The sequence below is a fragment of the Magnolia sinica genome, chromosome 14, assembly GCF_029962835.1.
Source record: "Magnolia sinica isolate HGM2019 chromosome 14, MsV1, whole genome shotgun sequence".
Lineage (NCBI taxonomy): Eukaryota > Viridiplantae > Streptophyta > Magnoliopsida > Magnoliales > Magnoliaceae > Magnolia > Magnolia sinica.
Window position 1 is genome coordinate 25,421,311 of NC_080586.1, and position 17,828 is coordinate 25,439,138.

At 40.3% G+C, this 17,828-nt stretch overlaps 1 protein-coding gene across 1 annotated transcript in view; it reads left to right on the forward strand.

Moving 5' to 3' along the window:
- LOC131225368 (protein HASTY 1) overlaps positions 1 to 17,828 on the forward strand; it is a 109,792-nt gene that overhangs the window by 77,719 nt on the left and 14,245 nt on the right. Inside the window, exons 16-18 of the mRNA XM_058220892.1 lie at positions 743 to 846; positions 1,588 to 1,888; positions 2,246 to 2,490. Of these exons, the coding sequence (XP_058076875.1) occupies positions 743 to 846; positions 1,588 to 1,888; positions 2,246 to 2,490 (650 nt within the window). The remainder of the gene's footprint in view (positions 1 to 742; positions 847 to 1,587; positions 1,889 to 2,245; positions 2,491 to 17,828) is intronic.

Below are 17,828 nucleotides of genomic sequence, written 5' to 3' on the forward strand. Positions count from 1 at the left end.
TCCATTATATTTAGTGCTTGTTCTTAACATAGGACAATCTAACCAATCTGACTGCAGAATCACCCTGCAGACAATATTAAGTTCTTTACCACTTTTCTGTTGGATTTGGTTTTATCTAAATAACCAACCACCTATTAGTAGCAGTTTCCACCGTCTTTCTTCTTTTGTATGAGGTGAAAGAGACTGACTATTCCATTAGAGAAGCAAATGTTCAGAAGTCTGAGTGCATGAGAGGCCCACAAGCCTTTTGCAGGAATAAAGTCTATGTTCTCAATTAACTCCTAACAGTTCTGGGGATGTGTAGTATCATTAAGCCTTGGGTCGGTTTGGTTATCCAAAACATTAATCTGATGGGCCCAATTAGTAGGGACCATGTGCCAAAAGTGTCCTAGATTTGGAAAATCCTACCATCCAATCTTTGGCCTTCTTTCCATTGAATGTGAATTCTTTAGTATTACCTGGAGCAGTCAATTTGCAGGCCATCAATCAGAGGGTTAGGATTGTCCCATTGGGGAGATGGAGCTTGGACATGGAATTTTATGCGTCTGTGCACGTGCATGTGCACATGTGTATGCAAATGGAAATAATGCAATATTGTTTTTGCTTAAAAACCCTTTGACAAATAAAAGGTGTTCTATGACTAATATCTGTCTAGATTGGCAGATTGTAATTACTATGTACTGATCAAAATATTATCAATGTCAGATGGTTTATTAGTTACCAAGGACTGTTTATGTTACAGGGTATTGCTGATACCATGGCTTATCTCCAAGGAGAAGGTCGTCTACTTCGTGGAGAACATAATCTTCTAGGTGAAGCATTTCTTGTCATGGCTTCTGCTTCTGGGTAATTATTCGTTTACCTGGGCCAATATCCTGATTGCTTAATGTTATTTGGAGGAATTAAATGATCTTGATGCATGAGGATGAGTAGAGTCCTGGTATGTGAGGCCCACATGAGTGGGCTGATATTTTAGCGGTTGATTTCTCAATGTTATTGGGAGGAACTATGGGGTCCTGATGCATCGGGATGAGTATAGCCTATATGAATGGGCTGATATTTCAGTCGTCCAGGGAGTTACTTTGGTCCCCACCTTTGTGACACACAGATCTTAATTTCTTTTCCTTTTCTCTTCTTTTCATTCCCCCATTTTTTTTTTTTTTTTTGAGAGAGTGATTACAGCATTTTCATTAAAAGAAAAGGAAAACAGAACAATAATGAAAGGACTAAGGACCTGATGAAGTGATGATGAGGAAGGGGATGCCCCAATCTAGATTGGAAGGTCTTAGCCATCCAACCTTTGGCCCTTCTCCAAAGCACTATTGGGTGTGTGTCTTAACCTTCTATTTCTGTAGGCCACAGTGGAAGGGTTAGTATCTTCGATCTGGGAGTTCTGGGGCAACCCCCATCCTCAGTGGGACAAATCAGATAACCGGACCATTGGACCACTTGTATAGATTGGATGCATCAGGACCCTTAAGTTCCTCTATTATTTAATGTCTCTATAAAGAAAGCATTTTTAATTTAATTGTGATTTTACTGTATGTTTAATTAGGTATTTTGTCTTATGTCACTTCTTGAATGCAGTGTTCAACAACAGCAGGAAGTTTTGGCCTGGTTACTTGAACCCTTGAGCAAACAGTGGATGCAGGTAGAATGGCAAAATGCTTATTTGTCCGACCCATTAGGTCTGGTCCGTTTGTGCTCCGAGACACCATTTATGTGGTCAATTTTCCACACTGTAACATTTTTTGACAAGGCCCTTAAAAGGAGTGCAATTAAAAAAGGCAATTTGCATGTGCAAAACAGCTCATTAGCAAGTAATGATATTATTCCGTCTCATCCAATGGCTACTCATTTATCATGGATGCTTCCTCCTCTGTTAAGGGTAAGTATATGTTCATAAGACAAGATTGTGTGGTTTTATCCTTGGGTAGATAACTATGATATTAAAAAACATATAATTGGAAAGAATATGTAACTACCACCAAATCATGGTTGAGATAAGAATGTGATCTTATTGTGATAAGAACAAGATCTCCCGTTTTTATCTTACTTGTGATTTGGGTTGGGAGAAGCACAAAATTTGTAGCCCACTTTATGCGGGTTCCATTTTGTATCCTTGCCACCGACAATTTGGTGGTACACCCAGATGCTACCTAATATATGGAGAGCATCCTTTATTTATTTTTTAATCTTATGGCACATTTGAGTAATGATCTGCAGTATGCCTGTTAATCTGCAGCTGCTTCGTTCTATTCATTCGCTTTGGTCTCAGCCAGTTACTCAAGCTTTACCAAGAGAGCTAAGAGCAGCAATGAGTATGAATCGTGTTGAGCAAGCAAGTCTTCTTGGTGAAGGGAACACTAAACTGTCAAGGGGTGCATCAACGTTTACAGACGGATCTCAGATGGACTTAAACAAGGAAGGAAACATGGAGACAAATGAAAATGATTTACGGAACTGGTTGAAAGGTATCAGAGATAGTGGGTAAGTATGAGGAATGCTGGTATTTTTTAAAAGCTTGGAACTTGTTGATTTAAAGATATTGAATTAATTCTGAAACTTCTTTTCTAGTTGATGTTTTGTTGTAGTCAATACTTTGAAATCATAGTTTAACAGCAAATTGCAGGTGGTCAGGTATTTTCGTGGAACAGTACCCCATTTAAAGTGCAAGCTTCATGGTTGGCATGGAGAGTTGGAACCTGATTGGATGGAGTGCTGTTTCCTGATTTTTCCTGCCTGAAGCAGCATCTTTTGTGCTTCTTGTGTTACCTGAAAAGCAGCAGATGCTGATAGGAGGGAGTAAGTACATCAGGCACATATGTGCAAGAATGGGCTTGATTCAAGTTCCAGTAGAAGCCATCTTGCATAAAGTTTTTGTGTTGAATCAGAGTATGTTTGGCATTACCTAATATAAGAAAGCAAAATTTTTGGGAAAGATTGGCGAGAGGATCTTCAGGATGATTGGGAGCATATTGCAAATATTTCTCAAGAGGTAGAGGGACTTGATCAAAGAAGGATTCAGCTTCATCCACAAGCAAGAGGCATCTCCTGGTGTTAGAAATTGTGGGAGGTGTGGCTAAAAGGAGAGACACCATTTTTGCATAGGATAACCAATGGGAGAAGGAAAATCAATCTCATGTCTTAAGATCTGCAATAGAGTTGTGGATGACAAGTGGGAATTTTAAAGTCATGTTGTTGATTTCTTTCAAAATTTCTGTTATGAAGAATTCATGATAAGACCTATGCTAGATGGTATCTCCTTTAATGCCATTCCAGATAAAAAGGCTTCTTGGCTTGAACTTAAATCTCTCTGAAGAGGTGCAGGAGGTGGTATTCTCTCTTGAAGGAGATCAAAGGTCTATGGTCAGATGGCTTTATGACGGCTTATTAGAAGGTCTGTCAGGAGACCGTGAAAGGCGACCATATAAAGGTGTTTGAGGATTTTCATGAGAAATGCAAGCTCAACTAGGGTGTTAATGCTAAGTTTATTGCAATGATTCTGGATAAAGAAGAGGTGACAATTCTATATGACTTAAACCGATCAGCCTAGTTAGAAGATTGGTCCCACCTGGTGGGCCCCTGCCTGGATTGTCCACAACTAGTGACATGTGAAGTATGTCTTGGGCTACAAGTTAATTTGTAATCAGTTTAGCCTTCGCTAATTGGTGATTCTTATTTGAAGACATGCCAACTAGGCTCGCTGGAGATCTGGATCTTGGCAATGGTCCCATCTTTGACGAGGATCCCGAAATCAATCAGGCTCCAACATATGACGAGGAACGTGACAAGAGCTACATGACCATTGATGACAATTGACATGTGTAGTTGATAATACACCAGAGTTGGCTGTGAAAGAGACGAGACAATATAATATGGTTCAACAACCACCATAACAAGATTGTGCCAAATGATTTTGCACTCGCACGAGGAATTAGTGATCATACAGGAAGCTCAAGCCACATGAAAATTTTCAGCATGCTTGCAACCTCTCATCATGATGATGGACAGATAGCATACCTTATTACCGTACTTCCTTTCGATCAATAACTCGAGAGCGAGTTTTTTTCTTCTTTTTTTTTCTTTCTTCTTTTTTCAATTTAAGGAATCTGATGCAGTCATATTGTAGTCATAATCTTTAATGTTGGAGATCATCAATCATACCATTAAAGAGCTTGGATTTATAAAGGATTACTTGTGTATCATCATCACTTCTGACCCATGCAGACTGCAAAAACATTAATTGTAGGCCCCATGAGCTCCACTACAGATCAAAGCCTTTTTTCATGGTAAGCTCATGACAACATCCAGATCCTCAGCAAGTCATCATGATGTGGGCCCGCAAGGGCAAGGAGAATGTTTTATACGTCAAAATCTGGATTGTTCTAGGTAGCTTTGATGCACTGAACTGTTTCGATCTTTTGACCCATTTGAACCCCAAAATTGGACCAAGAATGGTGAGGGTGTCCTCGATCCATCATAACCTCAAATGAAGTTTCAACCCTAACAGATCCCACTTAAGGTTGATGAGCTTCATAAACTCGAATCCCAATGATCTGTCCAGCGACTGGCAACCCACTCTTTGGACATCGAACAATGTCAGAAACGACAAGAAATTGATGCTGTTTGAAAGCGAACTGAGTTAGCTTTCAAATGAGCCGTACTTTGGATACTTTTTGAATGAGTTATTTTATGTACATGTGCAATGCAAAACAATTTCAATCTTCCGACACACTGGGCCCCACAAAATTAGACTAATGAAAGGCATCAGAAGGTGTACCCAACTCGACACAGCCTTGGATGAAGTTTCATCCCCAACTAACCACGCATCAGAATGATGGGTCCCATGATTAATCCCAGTTTAGGATCCATCTTGCAACTTGCAACCCACTTTTTGGGTGCCAAACAATTTCAAAATGGCATGGAATTATTCTTGTTTGAGAGCCTATAGAGTTAGTTTTCCTACAAGCCTGAGGTCACATAATTTCAATACCATTTGTGTCACTTACGGTCAATTTTTTGTACAGTTTTATGGTTCTGAAGTGATTCAAATAGAGAAAGAAAGAAGATAAACAAAGGAGAGGTTGGATGATGTGGACCAAGAATGGCATGAAATTGCTTTGTTTGAAAGCCTACAGCGTTGGCTTGCTGTTGGCTTTCCAACAAGCTTGAGATCACATAATTCTGATACTCTTTTGAGTCATTTATGGTCAGTTTTATGTACACTTGTATGGCTGTGAAGTGATTTGAATGGAGGAAGAAAAAGGATAACAGAAGAGAGAGAGGTGGGATGATGTGGACTGAGAACGTAGTAAATTTAGCTCTAGTACCAACTGATGCCACCCTTAAGCGATGCAAGCAATAGTCGTTGGCGAACAACATCTTGAAATCAATCCTGCACAAATGAAGGTGGAATTCATGCCAAAAAATTGCACCATTCAATGGCCATGGGGAAAGAAATGGTGAGAACCCAAAGGATAATCAGGGGAGGGTTATCCATACTACAAGAAAGTCGTATAATCATGAGAAACCTTCCCCTCTCTTCTACGTGAGGCATCTTTTTATTATGGATCTTAAAAATTCTAATTACCACCAATAACTTGGTTGCCAAATTGTTTTTGCTAATAGAAACCTTTTTCAATCTATTCTAACCGATCATGGTTGGCGTTGTAACTAACTAAACCAATAGACTTGAAGTCCAAAAACAATCAACTAATAGAATTTGAGAGAACAACAAACCAGAAGTCCTAAACTAAGGAGTTTCAGGCTTTCAGCAAGTGTGGGATGATTGGAATTTTAGCAATGCATTCTACATATGTCCACACTAGGCAATCTTCCCTCTTTTATGCTATCTTACTCTCCATATTCACACACATCCAGACATGTACAAGTTGTGGCACCCATCAGGGGTGGTAGGGCCTACCATGCAACAATTAACACCTTGTCTAAGAGGAATGACTCACTGCTCTATGTTGAATCATGTTACAATCATAAATGCGTTACAAAGGATAGCTTGAAGCTGCTAAAGTGGGGATTAGATATTTTGGTGATGGGACTTTGATGCAGAACGCGCCACAGATACATTCCTAGCATGGTTGGGCCAAAAGAAGGTGGACCATAAATTGACTGTAACTTTTGATCCGGGTATCCTTATGGGGCGCACAACCTATCAATCTTTATTGAAATAGGCCATCTGAGGTGATCCGACCCAAAAAATGGGTCGCATCTATCCGTTTCGTCAGAAAACGCGCGCTTTCAGCTCAAAAATGAATTTTTAGGGAAAAATTACTATTTTTAGTAATTCCGAATTTTTTAATATTTTCTTATGTTTAGAGTTTTAGATTTTCTTCCTTTTTAGAAATAATTTGCAATCATATTAGGACTCTTTAAGTAAAAGTTTATTTGGAATTTTTATGTTTAGAAATTAGGTTTTAGAAGAGTTTTATTAGAATTAGGATTTTTATTAGAGTTAGGATTTTGCTATTTTTGGTAATTACGATTTTTTCTTTTCTATATTAATGGTGTAAAAGGGACATACAGATTAGACAATTATCAATCAATTTACAAATTTTCATGAATATTATTTCTATTTTCTTGCTTTTTCCTCATGGATTCGAGAAGTCTCTATGAGGAGTCCAGAGAAGCTTTGTGGATTCGAAGTAGTTATCCTTGAGAAAGACGGTGGTCTACCTCATCACGTTCATCCCTGCGTCAATTGGTATCAGAGTGAGGACTCCCCTCGGGCCGATGAGAGATAACGAATGTATGAGCCAAAATCCTGTGGACGGTGATCCAGTGATTTATTATCTTTTGGAAAGAATGAAAGCTTTCCACCGGGAGAGTTAGTTGACCATGCAAGGCCTGCAGGCAACCCTTGACCGTATTGCGGATGCGCTAATTCCGCCCTGAGCCCAAGGCGATGCTCAACCGCTTGTGGTCACTGTATGATACAACCCCGATTTCCACAGAGCACCACCCGATGATGGTGAATCGCAGGCCACCACTTTGATCGTGAGGAAGCCGTTGTACATGACAATGGTATAGATAGATTTACAACGGCAAAACATCTTTCGAACAAGGTGCACTATAAACCAAAAAGTTTTTAATGTGATCATCGATGTTAGGAGCAGTGAGAATCTTGTGTCGAAAACAATGGTGGAAAAGCTGCAACTGAAAATAGAAAGACACCCATCTCCGTACACAATTGGATGGATCAAGGAGGTTAACAAAATAGAGGTAACTGAACAATGCCCTGTCTTATTTTCAATTGGTTAAAATTATAAAGATGAAGTACTTTGTGATGTGGTCGACATAGAAGCTTGTCACATGTTACTTGGACGACCATGGCAATATAATGTTAATGCTGCACATAGAGGCCGGGATAACGTATTTATATTTATTAAAGATGGTAGAAAGTTATCCTCGTCCCTATGGGAACAGAGAACTAACCCAAAACTTCTAAAGTTGAGGAACAGTCTCTCGTAACCAAATATGATTTCGTTAAACAATTCGAGGAGACAGGAGATGTAGATGCATTAGTTGAATAGGAAAATTATATGGAGCCTATGAACATCTCAGAGGATTTGAAACTAGTGTTGCATGAGTTCAAGGTTATTGTGCTCGATGAACTCCTTAATAAATTGTCTCCCTTACTAGATATACACAACCACATTGATCTTGTCTCAGGGGCAAGTTTGCCTAATTGCCCACATTATCAGAAGGAATGTGAGATCTTGAAGACAAAAGTGAAGGAATTGATCGATACTAATCAAGTCAAGGAGAGTATGGGTACATGTATTGTGTCAGCTCAAGAAACTAATTCAAAGTACAAGAAAAAGGCTAATAAACATTGACGCCAGAAGTTATGTGAGAATTATGAGCCAAGTCCCTTGAGTAACTTGAGGACGAGTTTTTTTTTTCAAGTGGAGGGGTCTGATGTAGAACGTGTTAGAGATACATTCCTATAGCATGGTTGTGCCAAAAGAAGGTGGACCGTAAGTTGACTGTAACTTTTGATCCGGGTATCGTTACGGGGCGTACAATGTATCAATCTTTATTGAAACAGGCCATCCGAGGTGAATTGATCCACAAAGTGGGTCCCATCTATCCGTTCGTCAGAAAATGCGCGCTTTCAGCTCAAAAATGATTTTTGAAGGAAAAATTACTATTTTTAGTAATTCCGATTTTTTTAATATTTTCTTATTTTTAGAGTTGTAGATTTTCTTCCTTTTTAGAAATAACTTGTAATCATGTTAGGACTCCTCTAGTAAAAGTTTATTTGGAATTTTTATTTTTAGAAATTAGGTTTTAGAAGAGTTTTATTAGAATTAGGATTTTTATTAGAGTTAGGATTTTGATATTTTTGGTAATTACGATTTCTTTTTCTATATTAATGGTGTAACAGGGACATACATATTAGACAATTATCGATCAATTTACAAATTTTCATGAATATTATTTCTATTTTCTTGATTTTTCCTTGTGGATTCGAGAAGTCTCTGTGAGGAGTCCGGAAAAGCTTCATGGATTTGAAATAGTTGTCCTTGAGGAAGACGGTGATCGACCTCATCACATTCATCCCTGCGTCATATTTGCAAGTGGAGAAGTCCCAGTCATCCCAACAAATATTGCTCTTGTTAAGAATTGTTGGGAGGACGGAATGACGACGATAGGATGAAATCAAAGAAGAATTATCCAAGTATGAGAGGAGATATACATCCCGCATTCAAGGAAACTTACTCGAGAAGAGATAGGGAAATAGACGATTGTCGGGGATGGAAGTTTTGGCTCCTAGTCAAGGTAGGCAAATGACGAATGGATGAAAGTGATAAAAAGAAGAAGTTGGGAGTGACAAAACAAGGTCGTGCCTCCCTACAATATTTATCGACAAATTTCCGAGAGGATGGTGGGAGAATCACATCGTTCATTTATTTAGATGATTTGGCCTTGTTATGGAGGTTGTCATCCCCTGGGATAAGAGAACGAGGGAAGGGCGTGGCTTTGCCTTTGTAAGAATGTAATCAGAAGAGGATCTTAGGAAAGCTGTTGCAAGAGTTTGCAGTCGGACCTTCGAAGGTAATGCTTTCATAGCACAGAAAGCCCACTTGGAATGGGTGAGGGAGGAGGTCCGACAAGGGGAACCGAAGGTTTGAGTCATTCTTGAGATACTTAAGCGGACTAGGGGCCCAATTTGTTCATTCTTTTCTCATCATCACTAGAGCTGGCATCTCAGTGAGGGGGTTGCAAATACGGTTTGAGGCCTACTGCATATTGAAGGAAGAGGACTATAATATCAAGCCATTGGGTGCGATAGAGCTCTAGGTGTTGGTTTGGGTTGGAGTAGATCTAAACCTGGTTGTAACTGTAGGGACCTTGTTCAATGACTAACCAGTTGTGGAGGTTAGTAAGTGGGTAGAGAGAAGCGGAGGTTTGGTACCTTTTGTGGGGGTATACCATTAGAGCATTGGGTTAATGAGGTTTGGTACCTTTAAGGCTGTAGGGTCATGCTTGGTGGAGGTTACGATCGTCGATCTAGCCACTTTGAATCGTGATGAAATCAATGTGGCGAGGATCCGTATTAGATGTCTATGGATTTGGCCAAACCCGAAGTTGATTGAACCCCGGATTAGGGAGGTGGTGGTGGTGGTAGGGGTAGTTAAGGAACTAAGTCGGGGAGTGCCGTGTAGATGGGGTGAAGAATGGGAGTGCAGAGGCGAAGTGGATAAAGGTGCATGATCTAGGTAGACCTGCAGAGTTTGGGAAGGGAAAGGAATGGGGGATGGAGGCACTTGGCAGGAGGAGGCGTGGTCTTTAAAAGAGAGTGGGTACGTGGCAGTTGATGAGGAAGGCTTGTGGCTAGGAGGGACGTGACCAAGGTAGATCCACTAAATGGGGGCTTTGTGTTGGCGGGAGATTTTTCTCTTTCATAGCCTCAAAAGGGGGTTCCATTGTGACATAAACTCGGGAGGAGGATTTGATGCCAGGTGTCCTCTTAAGTGGAGTGGGTGTTTCAGATAATAGGTTGGGAGTTGGCTTTGGAGTAGAAGCTGGGGGTCGGAATGCTACATGTCACAAAGAGATGGCGCATGCCTCTGAGCCACCTTTATTATTAATGCCGGAACCATCTTTCGCTGCAACCTCGGAGCGACGTCTCTTGTCAAATGAGTTCTTGTTGACATGTGTCGACAAAAATGTATTTAGGACTCAGATGGTGGCACGTGTGCCGTCGCATGATTTTCATGCTTCTAACCTAATCTACTGCACGTGAGAATGTTAGAGGGTCTCTCCCCATGCATTCTAATAGGACACGTGGCACAAATTCTTATATGGTCCTTAGATAGGAGGGCATTGTGACTCCTAAGTGCTTCCTGGAAAGCTCTTTACATTACTCGCAACAACGTTATTCCTACCAAGATCTACCTTCATTACCTTCCTCGCAATGTAGGGATTCTTTAGATGACCGAAGATTAACCGATTTCAGTTAGGATATGGTGGAGTTTGTGACACGTTCTTTGAGATAATGAAAGCATTTCAGCCTGTTGATGAAGTTGCAAGTGTGGATTGTTTCAATGATGCCCAAGATGTAACTTCGTTGCAAGCTAGAAGAGAAATCCCTATCTATAATGATGATCGTTTGGTCATTATGGAAAGTTCTTTATCAAGGGTCCTCGGCCGATGGCAAAAGTCAAGTTAAGCCAGTACAAAGATATGCTGGAGTGGGTGGGGAGATCGATAGGGTTGACTATTGGTGCGAGGGATGAAGATGTTCACGAATTTATTAAATTTTTGAAAGAGAGAAGCATCATGAAATCTAGATGCGTGTTGCAACAGAAGGCTAAACAGAAGATTCCGAGAGGATGGGGGGAATTACTGAGTTTTGAAAGCTCTATAAATAACGACGTTGGCAACTGCAGCACAGGCAAGAAGGGGAGGGGACAATGAATACACCATCAATGAATATTTTATGTTGGAATGTTAGGGGGCTGGGAGGCCGAGATAAGAATTTAGGTGAAAGAGGTACGTAAGAAATATAAAATTCAGATTTTGTTGATTCCTGAGACCAAATTGGATTGTTTTGATAATGGAATCCTAAGGTCAATTTGGGGAGTAAAAAACAAAGGTTGGGTAGCATTGAACGTTGAAGGATCAACATGGGGTATGGTGGTGGCTGAGAACAAGGATCTATGGTGTATGAAAGACTCTCGCGTGGAAACCTTCTCGGTGTTGATAGTATTGAGGGACACTTCCAATTTAAATGGCTATTTACATCGGTGTACAAGCCGTGTGCTCCAACCAAAAGACACTTGTTTTGGGCAGAATTGAACCAAGTTAGATTACATTTCAACCTTCCTTGGTGTTAGGGGAGGTTTCAATGTTATAAGGTTTGTTCATGAGAAATCCAATAGAGGATTGAGTCACGAGAAGCACAAGGGGCTTCAAGGATTGGGTAAGCCAAAATGAACTGGTGGACATTCCGATGGGGGGAGCAAAGTATACTTGGTTGAATGGAAGGGAATCACCAATCTTAGCGCGCCTAGATAGATTCTTGCTATCATTGGACTAGGTGGAGAAATTTCCCCAAGTCATTTCGAAAGGTTTGTTGAGAACATTTTCAGACCATCGTCCTATTTTGCTGGAAGTGGATGATGAAATTTGGGGACCTAAACCTTTCCGGCTTGAGCTGGCATAGTTAGAGGTGGAAAACTTCAAGGAGATGGTTCGTGCGTGGTGGCAGTCATTTGAGGTATTTGGCAAAACTGCTTTCAGACTTTGCTTAAAAGATTAAATTTCTAATATCTAAGCTATCCGTTTGGAAGGACTTCTTCAGGGAAAGATCGGAAAAGGTTGAAAGCATCACTAGCTATATCAATGAGCTTGATATCAAAGAAGAAGGTTCTGGGCTGTTTGAGGAAGAACGGAATAAGTGATTGAACTTATCAGTGGAGTGCTCCAAATTCCTTAAAGAAGTAAAAATAATGTGGAGCTAGAGATCCAGAGCTTTATAGCTTAAGGTGATAGAAACACATACTTCTTCTACGGTATTGTCAGTGCTCGGGCAAGAACAAATCGTATTAGCAGCATAGTGGTTGACAGACACAAATTGGGAGATAAATGTGAAGTGTGTTCAACCATTGTGAATGTCTACACCACTCTTCTTAAAAGTGAAGGTTTGCATAGTCCCTTATTGGATAATATATCCTTTTGTCGCATATCAAAAATGGATAAGGAATCGCTCGAGAAGCCCATATCAGAGGAAGAAGTCAAGTGTGCTATTGAGACTTTTAGTAGAGATAAGGTGTCGGGCCCTGACGGATTCCCCATAGCTTTCTTCCAATTCTTTTGGGATTTGATTAAATAGATTGTGATGAAATTTTCTTAAGAATTCAATGAGAAAGGTATGCTTGCTAAGGGATGGGGGCTACCATTTTAGCCTCGATTCATTCTTAAGCAGAGGTGTACATGAGTCGAACCGAGTCGAGCTTGGCACAGCTCGACTCGGCTCGGCCACTAGCTAACCCCAGCTCGAACTCGGACTGGCTTGGTCCTTGAGCTTGATTGGCCAGCTAAGCTCGGTTCGGTCAGCAGCTCGGGCCAGTTTGAGCCGAGTTCGAGCCAAGATCGAGCCGAGTTCACCTTTGCAGCATTTTCACAAACACATGGACTGCACCTTCAAATTCTCACTGTATGTAAAACAATAGCAACGATTTTACATGTATTTCATCAAACACCTTGTAGGCAACATCCAAATCAAGAAAAAAAGGTATTTGTTTTATATACATACCTTCCTTGCCACCAACTAACACTACGTTGAGTCATTTCATCAAACACTTGGTGAACAACATCAATATAAAGTAACCGAGTCACCGAACTGGTTCGATTCGAGTTAGGGTTTGATCAGAGTCGAGTCGAGCTCGGGCAAGCTCAAACTCGGTTCGAAATTTTTTTGAGCTCAAAAAACCAGCTCGACTCGGCTCAAACTTAGTTTCGAACTGAGTCGAATTGAGCTTTTTTGAGTTGAGTCGAGTGAGCTAACCGAGCTAACTCGGTTCGTGTACAACCCTATTCTTAAGAGAGACGACGCGGAGTCGTTGTCAGACTTTGACCTATCAATCTTATTTGAAGTCCTTATAAGATGTTGGCCAAGGTGTTAGCTAACAAGTTCAGATTGGTGCTTCTTTCCGTTATAACGGAGAATGAGGGGACATTTGTAGCAAATAGACAAGTTTTGGATGGTGCAATGTGCACTCATGAATGTATTGATTCAAAGTGCAAGGAAGGAACCAAAGGAGTGGTGTGCAAGCTAGATTTAGAAAAAAAAGCATATGATCACGTGGAATGGAGGTTTCTAGATTAAATGTTGCACAGGATTGGATGCGGCAACAAATTGATGAAATGGATGCAGAAATGTGTTTCGCCAATATCTTTTTCCGTCTCGGTTAACGACACTCCAGAAGGATTTTTCAAACGTTCGAGGGGTCTAAGGCAAGGGGACCTGCTTTCTCCATTTTTGTTCATAGTGGTTGCGGAAGCTTTAAGTGGTATGCTCGTTAAAGGTCGAGAGGTGGGCCAAATCTCAAGTTTTAGTGGGTTGAGGAATGATGATAGAATCACTCACCTATAATTTGCGGATGATACACTATTGTTCTCGGAAGCGGATGAAGCTATGGTAGATAATCTTAGGAAGATTTTGGGTTGCTTTGAAGAAGTTTCCAAGCTGAAAATTAATATTCAAAAAAGGGAGATGCTTGGCATAGGAAAGAGGTATCTCACTATGCGGGAATATTTGGGTGTGGTGTTGGTACCTTTCTGTCCGCCTACTTGGGTCTTCCTCTATGTTTGGGAACTCTCCCTAAGCACTCGTGGAATCGGGTGATTGAAAAGTTTGAATGGAGATTTGAAATGGAAAGGCCACTTATCAATATCACTCTTATCAAGGAAACCCTTTCCAATCTACCTCTCTACTTCATGTCATTATATAAGTGTCTGAAATATGTTTTGGATAGATTGGACAAATTATGGGGGGATTTTTTATGGCAATGAGTTGAAGACAAACATAAGTTTGATCTTCTCAAGTGGGAAGAAGTTTGCAAGCTGCTTCCTGAGGGAGGAGTGGGTTTAAGGGATATGGAATCCATGAACAAAGCATTACTTAGAAAATGGTGTAGGAGGTTTGGAGTTGAAGAAGGGAGTTTATGGAGGTAGGTAATTGCAGTTAAGTACGGTGTGGAGGCGGGGCGGGGGACAAAAAAATCCTCACATTATCACGCAATTGGAATTTGGAAATCTGTTTTATTGGTAGCCCCTTTAGTCAAATCGAGCTTATCCTTTGCTCTTGGGTCCGGTAACGAATTCGTTTCTAGGTGGATCATTGGTGTGGTGATGTTCCTTTGGAGGTAGAGTTCCCCTCCGTGGCAAGTTTATCTCTCATCAAAGATGTATCCATGGCTAGTTGCTTCTCCATCGTCGAAGGTGGGGTTTGGTGTCCTCCGTGTCGTAGGGCTTTATATAGCGACAAGGTGGATGAGCTCGCAAGGCTAATGATGCGGCTTCACAATATCCTTCCATCTTCGTCTTTCACAGATCGTCTATTTTGGAGCGCCTCTCCTTCGGGTGTTTTTTCAGTCAAATTCCTCTATCAACAAATCCACTCTTTAGGGAATTCGAGCAAGGGTGATTTCTTCTACCCCTTTTGGTTTTATGGGGCTCCCCCCAAGGTGGCTTCATTTGGTTGGTTAGTGGGTTGAAAGTGTATACTTACCATCAACAACCTTCAGAAAAGAGGCATGATTCTTCCTAATGTATACCTTATGTTTATGAGATATGCTAAGTTTATCGACCACTTATTTATCACAGCTTCGTTCATCAAGTATGGTCTCAGTTACTCAAATCTTTTGGCTCATATTCAGTGATGCCTTCTTCAGTAGATCAATTATTCAACATTTGGCATGTCGTGCATCTTCCTAAGAACAATTGGATCTTTTGTCGTTTATCCTTGTTAGTTGTTCTTTGGAACATTTGGGGGGAGCGAAACTCTAGATATTTTTGCAACTAGGGGGGGCCTTGGGAAGAGATTTTTTTTGGAAAATCAAGAGGGACACTATAGAATGGGCAGCTAGTTCTTGTAATGTGGATACTTTGGTTGCATGTTTCATATTCGATTACAGTTAGATCTTTGATGTGTTGTTTTACTGCTTGCAATTCCTCAAGCTGGTTTTAATAAATTCAACACATTATCCTTCCGAAAAAAAATAAATCATACATGCATTCATAAATTGACCATGACTCAGTCAAACTGTATCGGAATTAAGCAATCTTGGGCTCGTTGGAAAGTAACCAGGTAGTCTTTCAAACTGGTCCAATTTCATGTTGTTCTGTCATCATTTGGTGCCCGAAAAGTGGGCCACAAATTATTGGACTTGTCGTAGGCCGGGAGTTGGGCATTGAGGCCCATTTGCCTGATGAGGGGTTCTTTGGGGCTAAAACTTCATTTGAGGTTGTGTCAAATCTTGGGACACCCTCTGATATACTTCAATTCTATGCGTTGGAAGATTGAAACAGTTTAGTGTATTGAATCTACGTAAGAACAATCTAGATTTTTCTGCATAAAATGTTTACATTGTCATTCTTTTATTATCTTTTGAGGAAAATGAGTTGTATTATAGGCTTATTGGGTTTTCCATGAAATTAACCATTTTTGGTTCACTTTATACATATGAGGTTTGGACACAGTGTGTAGAGATACCTAGAGTAGTCTAGAGTCTTGTAGAATTGTTCAGAGAATCGTACAACATTCTAGAATTCTCTAACAGGGTCTTATAGCTAGAATTGTATAGAATTGTCTAGAATATTTCTAGAGAAGTAATCTATAAATAAATAAATAAATAAGGAAAAAAAAAGAAAAGGAAAGAAAAGAAAGAAAGAAAGAAAGAAAGAAAAAAAAATCTAGAGAACTCCTAACCATTGTATGGGTGCCATAGGGCACCATCCTAGCCATTAGTGTGAGCTTCTAGGCTTATCTCGTGCCTATATAAGGACTCCTCATTTGTGATTCACTCAGAGTTATAACATTCTCCTCTAGTGCAATAAAAGCTTCTCCATTCTTCTTCTATGTGCGTGTTTCTCCACTCTAGTTAATGGATCCCTCATATTCTTTTGTGAAAATGTTTCTTTACTGCGAATGAGAACAATATTCATCTCAAAAATAAAAATAGAAAGCTATAACTGCAATCCTTTTCTAAGAAGGTCCCAACTAACTAGGTTGGATTGATCTTTGCTTTTGAGTCCACAAAGTGGCTACACGTTCAAATATTCAATAGTTGTCCTCTTTCTAGTACCCACATGATCAAACATGTGGGAGTATTATCCAAAGGACTTCCCTTCTTGATTCAAAAGGCCTAGATGACCGACATGAGCATAAATCACCTAAGGATTTTGGAAGGGATCTAATCAATCTTAAAAAGCTGAAAGTGGTAGGCTCAAATATTGATGCTAACTTAATAGTGCAAGAATAAATGGTTCAGAGATCCCTCGGATTTTCAACATGAAAAGCAAACACTAGGTACTCCTATATACCTTTTTCTTCACATTGTCAATTGTGAGATCCTTTTTGTGGTAGCCATCCAAAAAAAAAAAAACTTTGATACATCGTGGCTGGGGGGAGGGACACATTGATCCCCACATTACAGAGCAAGGCACCTACTTGGGGACGTCAAAGCTAGGACAAAAAATATCTTGTTGAAAGCATCCCGAAAGATGTTGGAACCCTGATTCTGGAGTCATTTTCAGAGATGGGGAGGAATTTCCATTCAAGAATACTGAGCAGCTCTGACTCCTTGTGATTTCATGAGGGGAGACAATCCCCACAATTTAGTGCAAGGCGCCTACTCGGGGATGTCAAAGCTCGCAGCTTAAAAAGATCTTTGATAAAAGCTCTCCCAAAGATGATGGAGCCCTGATTCTTGAGTCATTTTCAAAGATTAGGGAGAAAGGTCCCTTTAAAATAACGAAGAGCTCTGCCACCTTGCAAATTCAAAATCTATGAGACTCCTGAATTTCAGATTCTCCACTACTTCTGCTCAATTTCAGGGCAATACTAGATGAGGATAGTAATATTCCCAAGTGTGAGTCGCGCTGAGGAAATCTGAGCAGCAGAGGGGAATCTGCTAGCAATCTCTTCCCAAGCACCAAATCCCGATATAAGTATCACGCCATCTGCCAAAAAAAAAAGAAAAAAGAAACAAGAAAAAGAAACCCAGAAAAAACCCATACCTCTTGAAGTTTCACTGAATGAGGAGATTCCCTTCCACTCGAAAGGAGCCTCTGCCAGTTCTGACCCCTCTGATTGTCCACCCCATATCCTTTTCTGTAAATTTACTAGCAATAGTTTTCCTCCCTTGCGACTCTCACTCAGATCTGAAACCCTGCCATTTTAATAAAAGAGCCCAATTCTTATCTATGATTCAGCCAAACCAATCCCCCCTTTGCTTTCAACTTTTGGATATTTATGGCTATTTCCACTTTCCGTCCAAAGAAAATCCCATTGGACCTCCTCTTTCTCTCCCCAGCAAGATAGCCATTCTATTCTTGGTGACTGTCATCTAAACTTCTAAGACCCTGTTTGGTAGAAGCCCAAAAATGAGTTGTGGCTAATATTTTAAATTTCAATTGAAAGAGAAATATGACTACCTATAATTTACAGCGATTTTCAAGGTTCACTTGAAAGGGTTCTGATATATAGTGGTAGGCACAAGAAATTGTTACCTTAAAATGTAGAAATATGTTAGCATTTCCTGTATATCTTATTTGTTAGCAGTGGAAACAAAGTA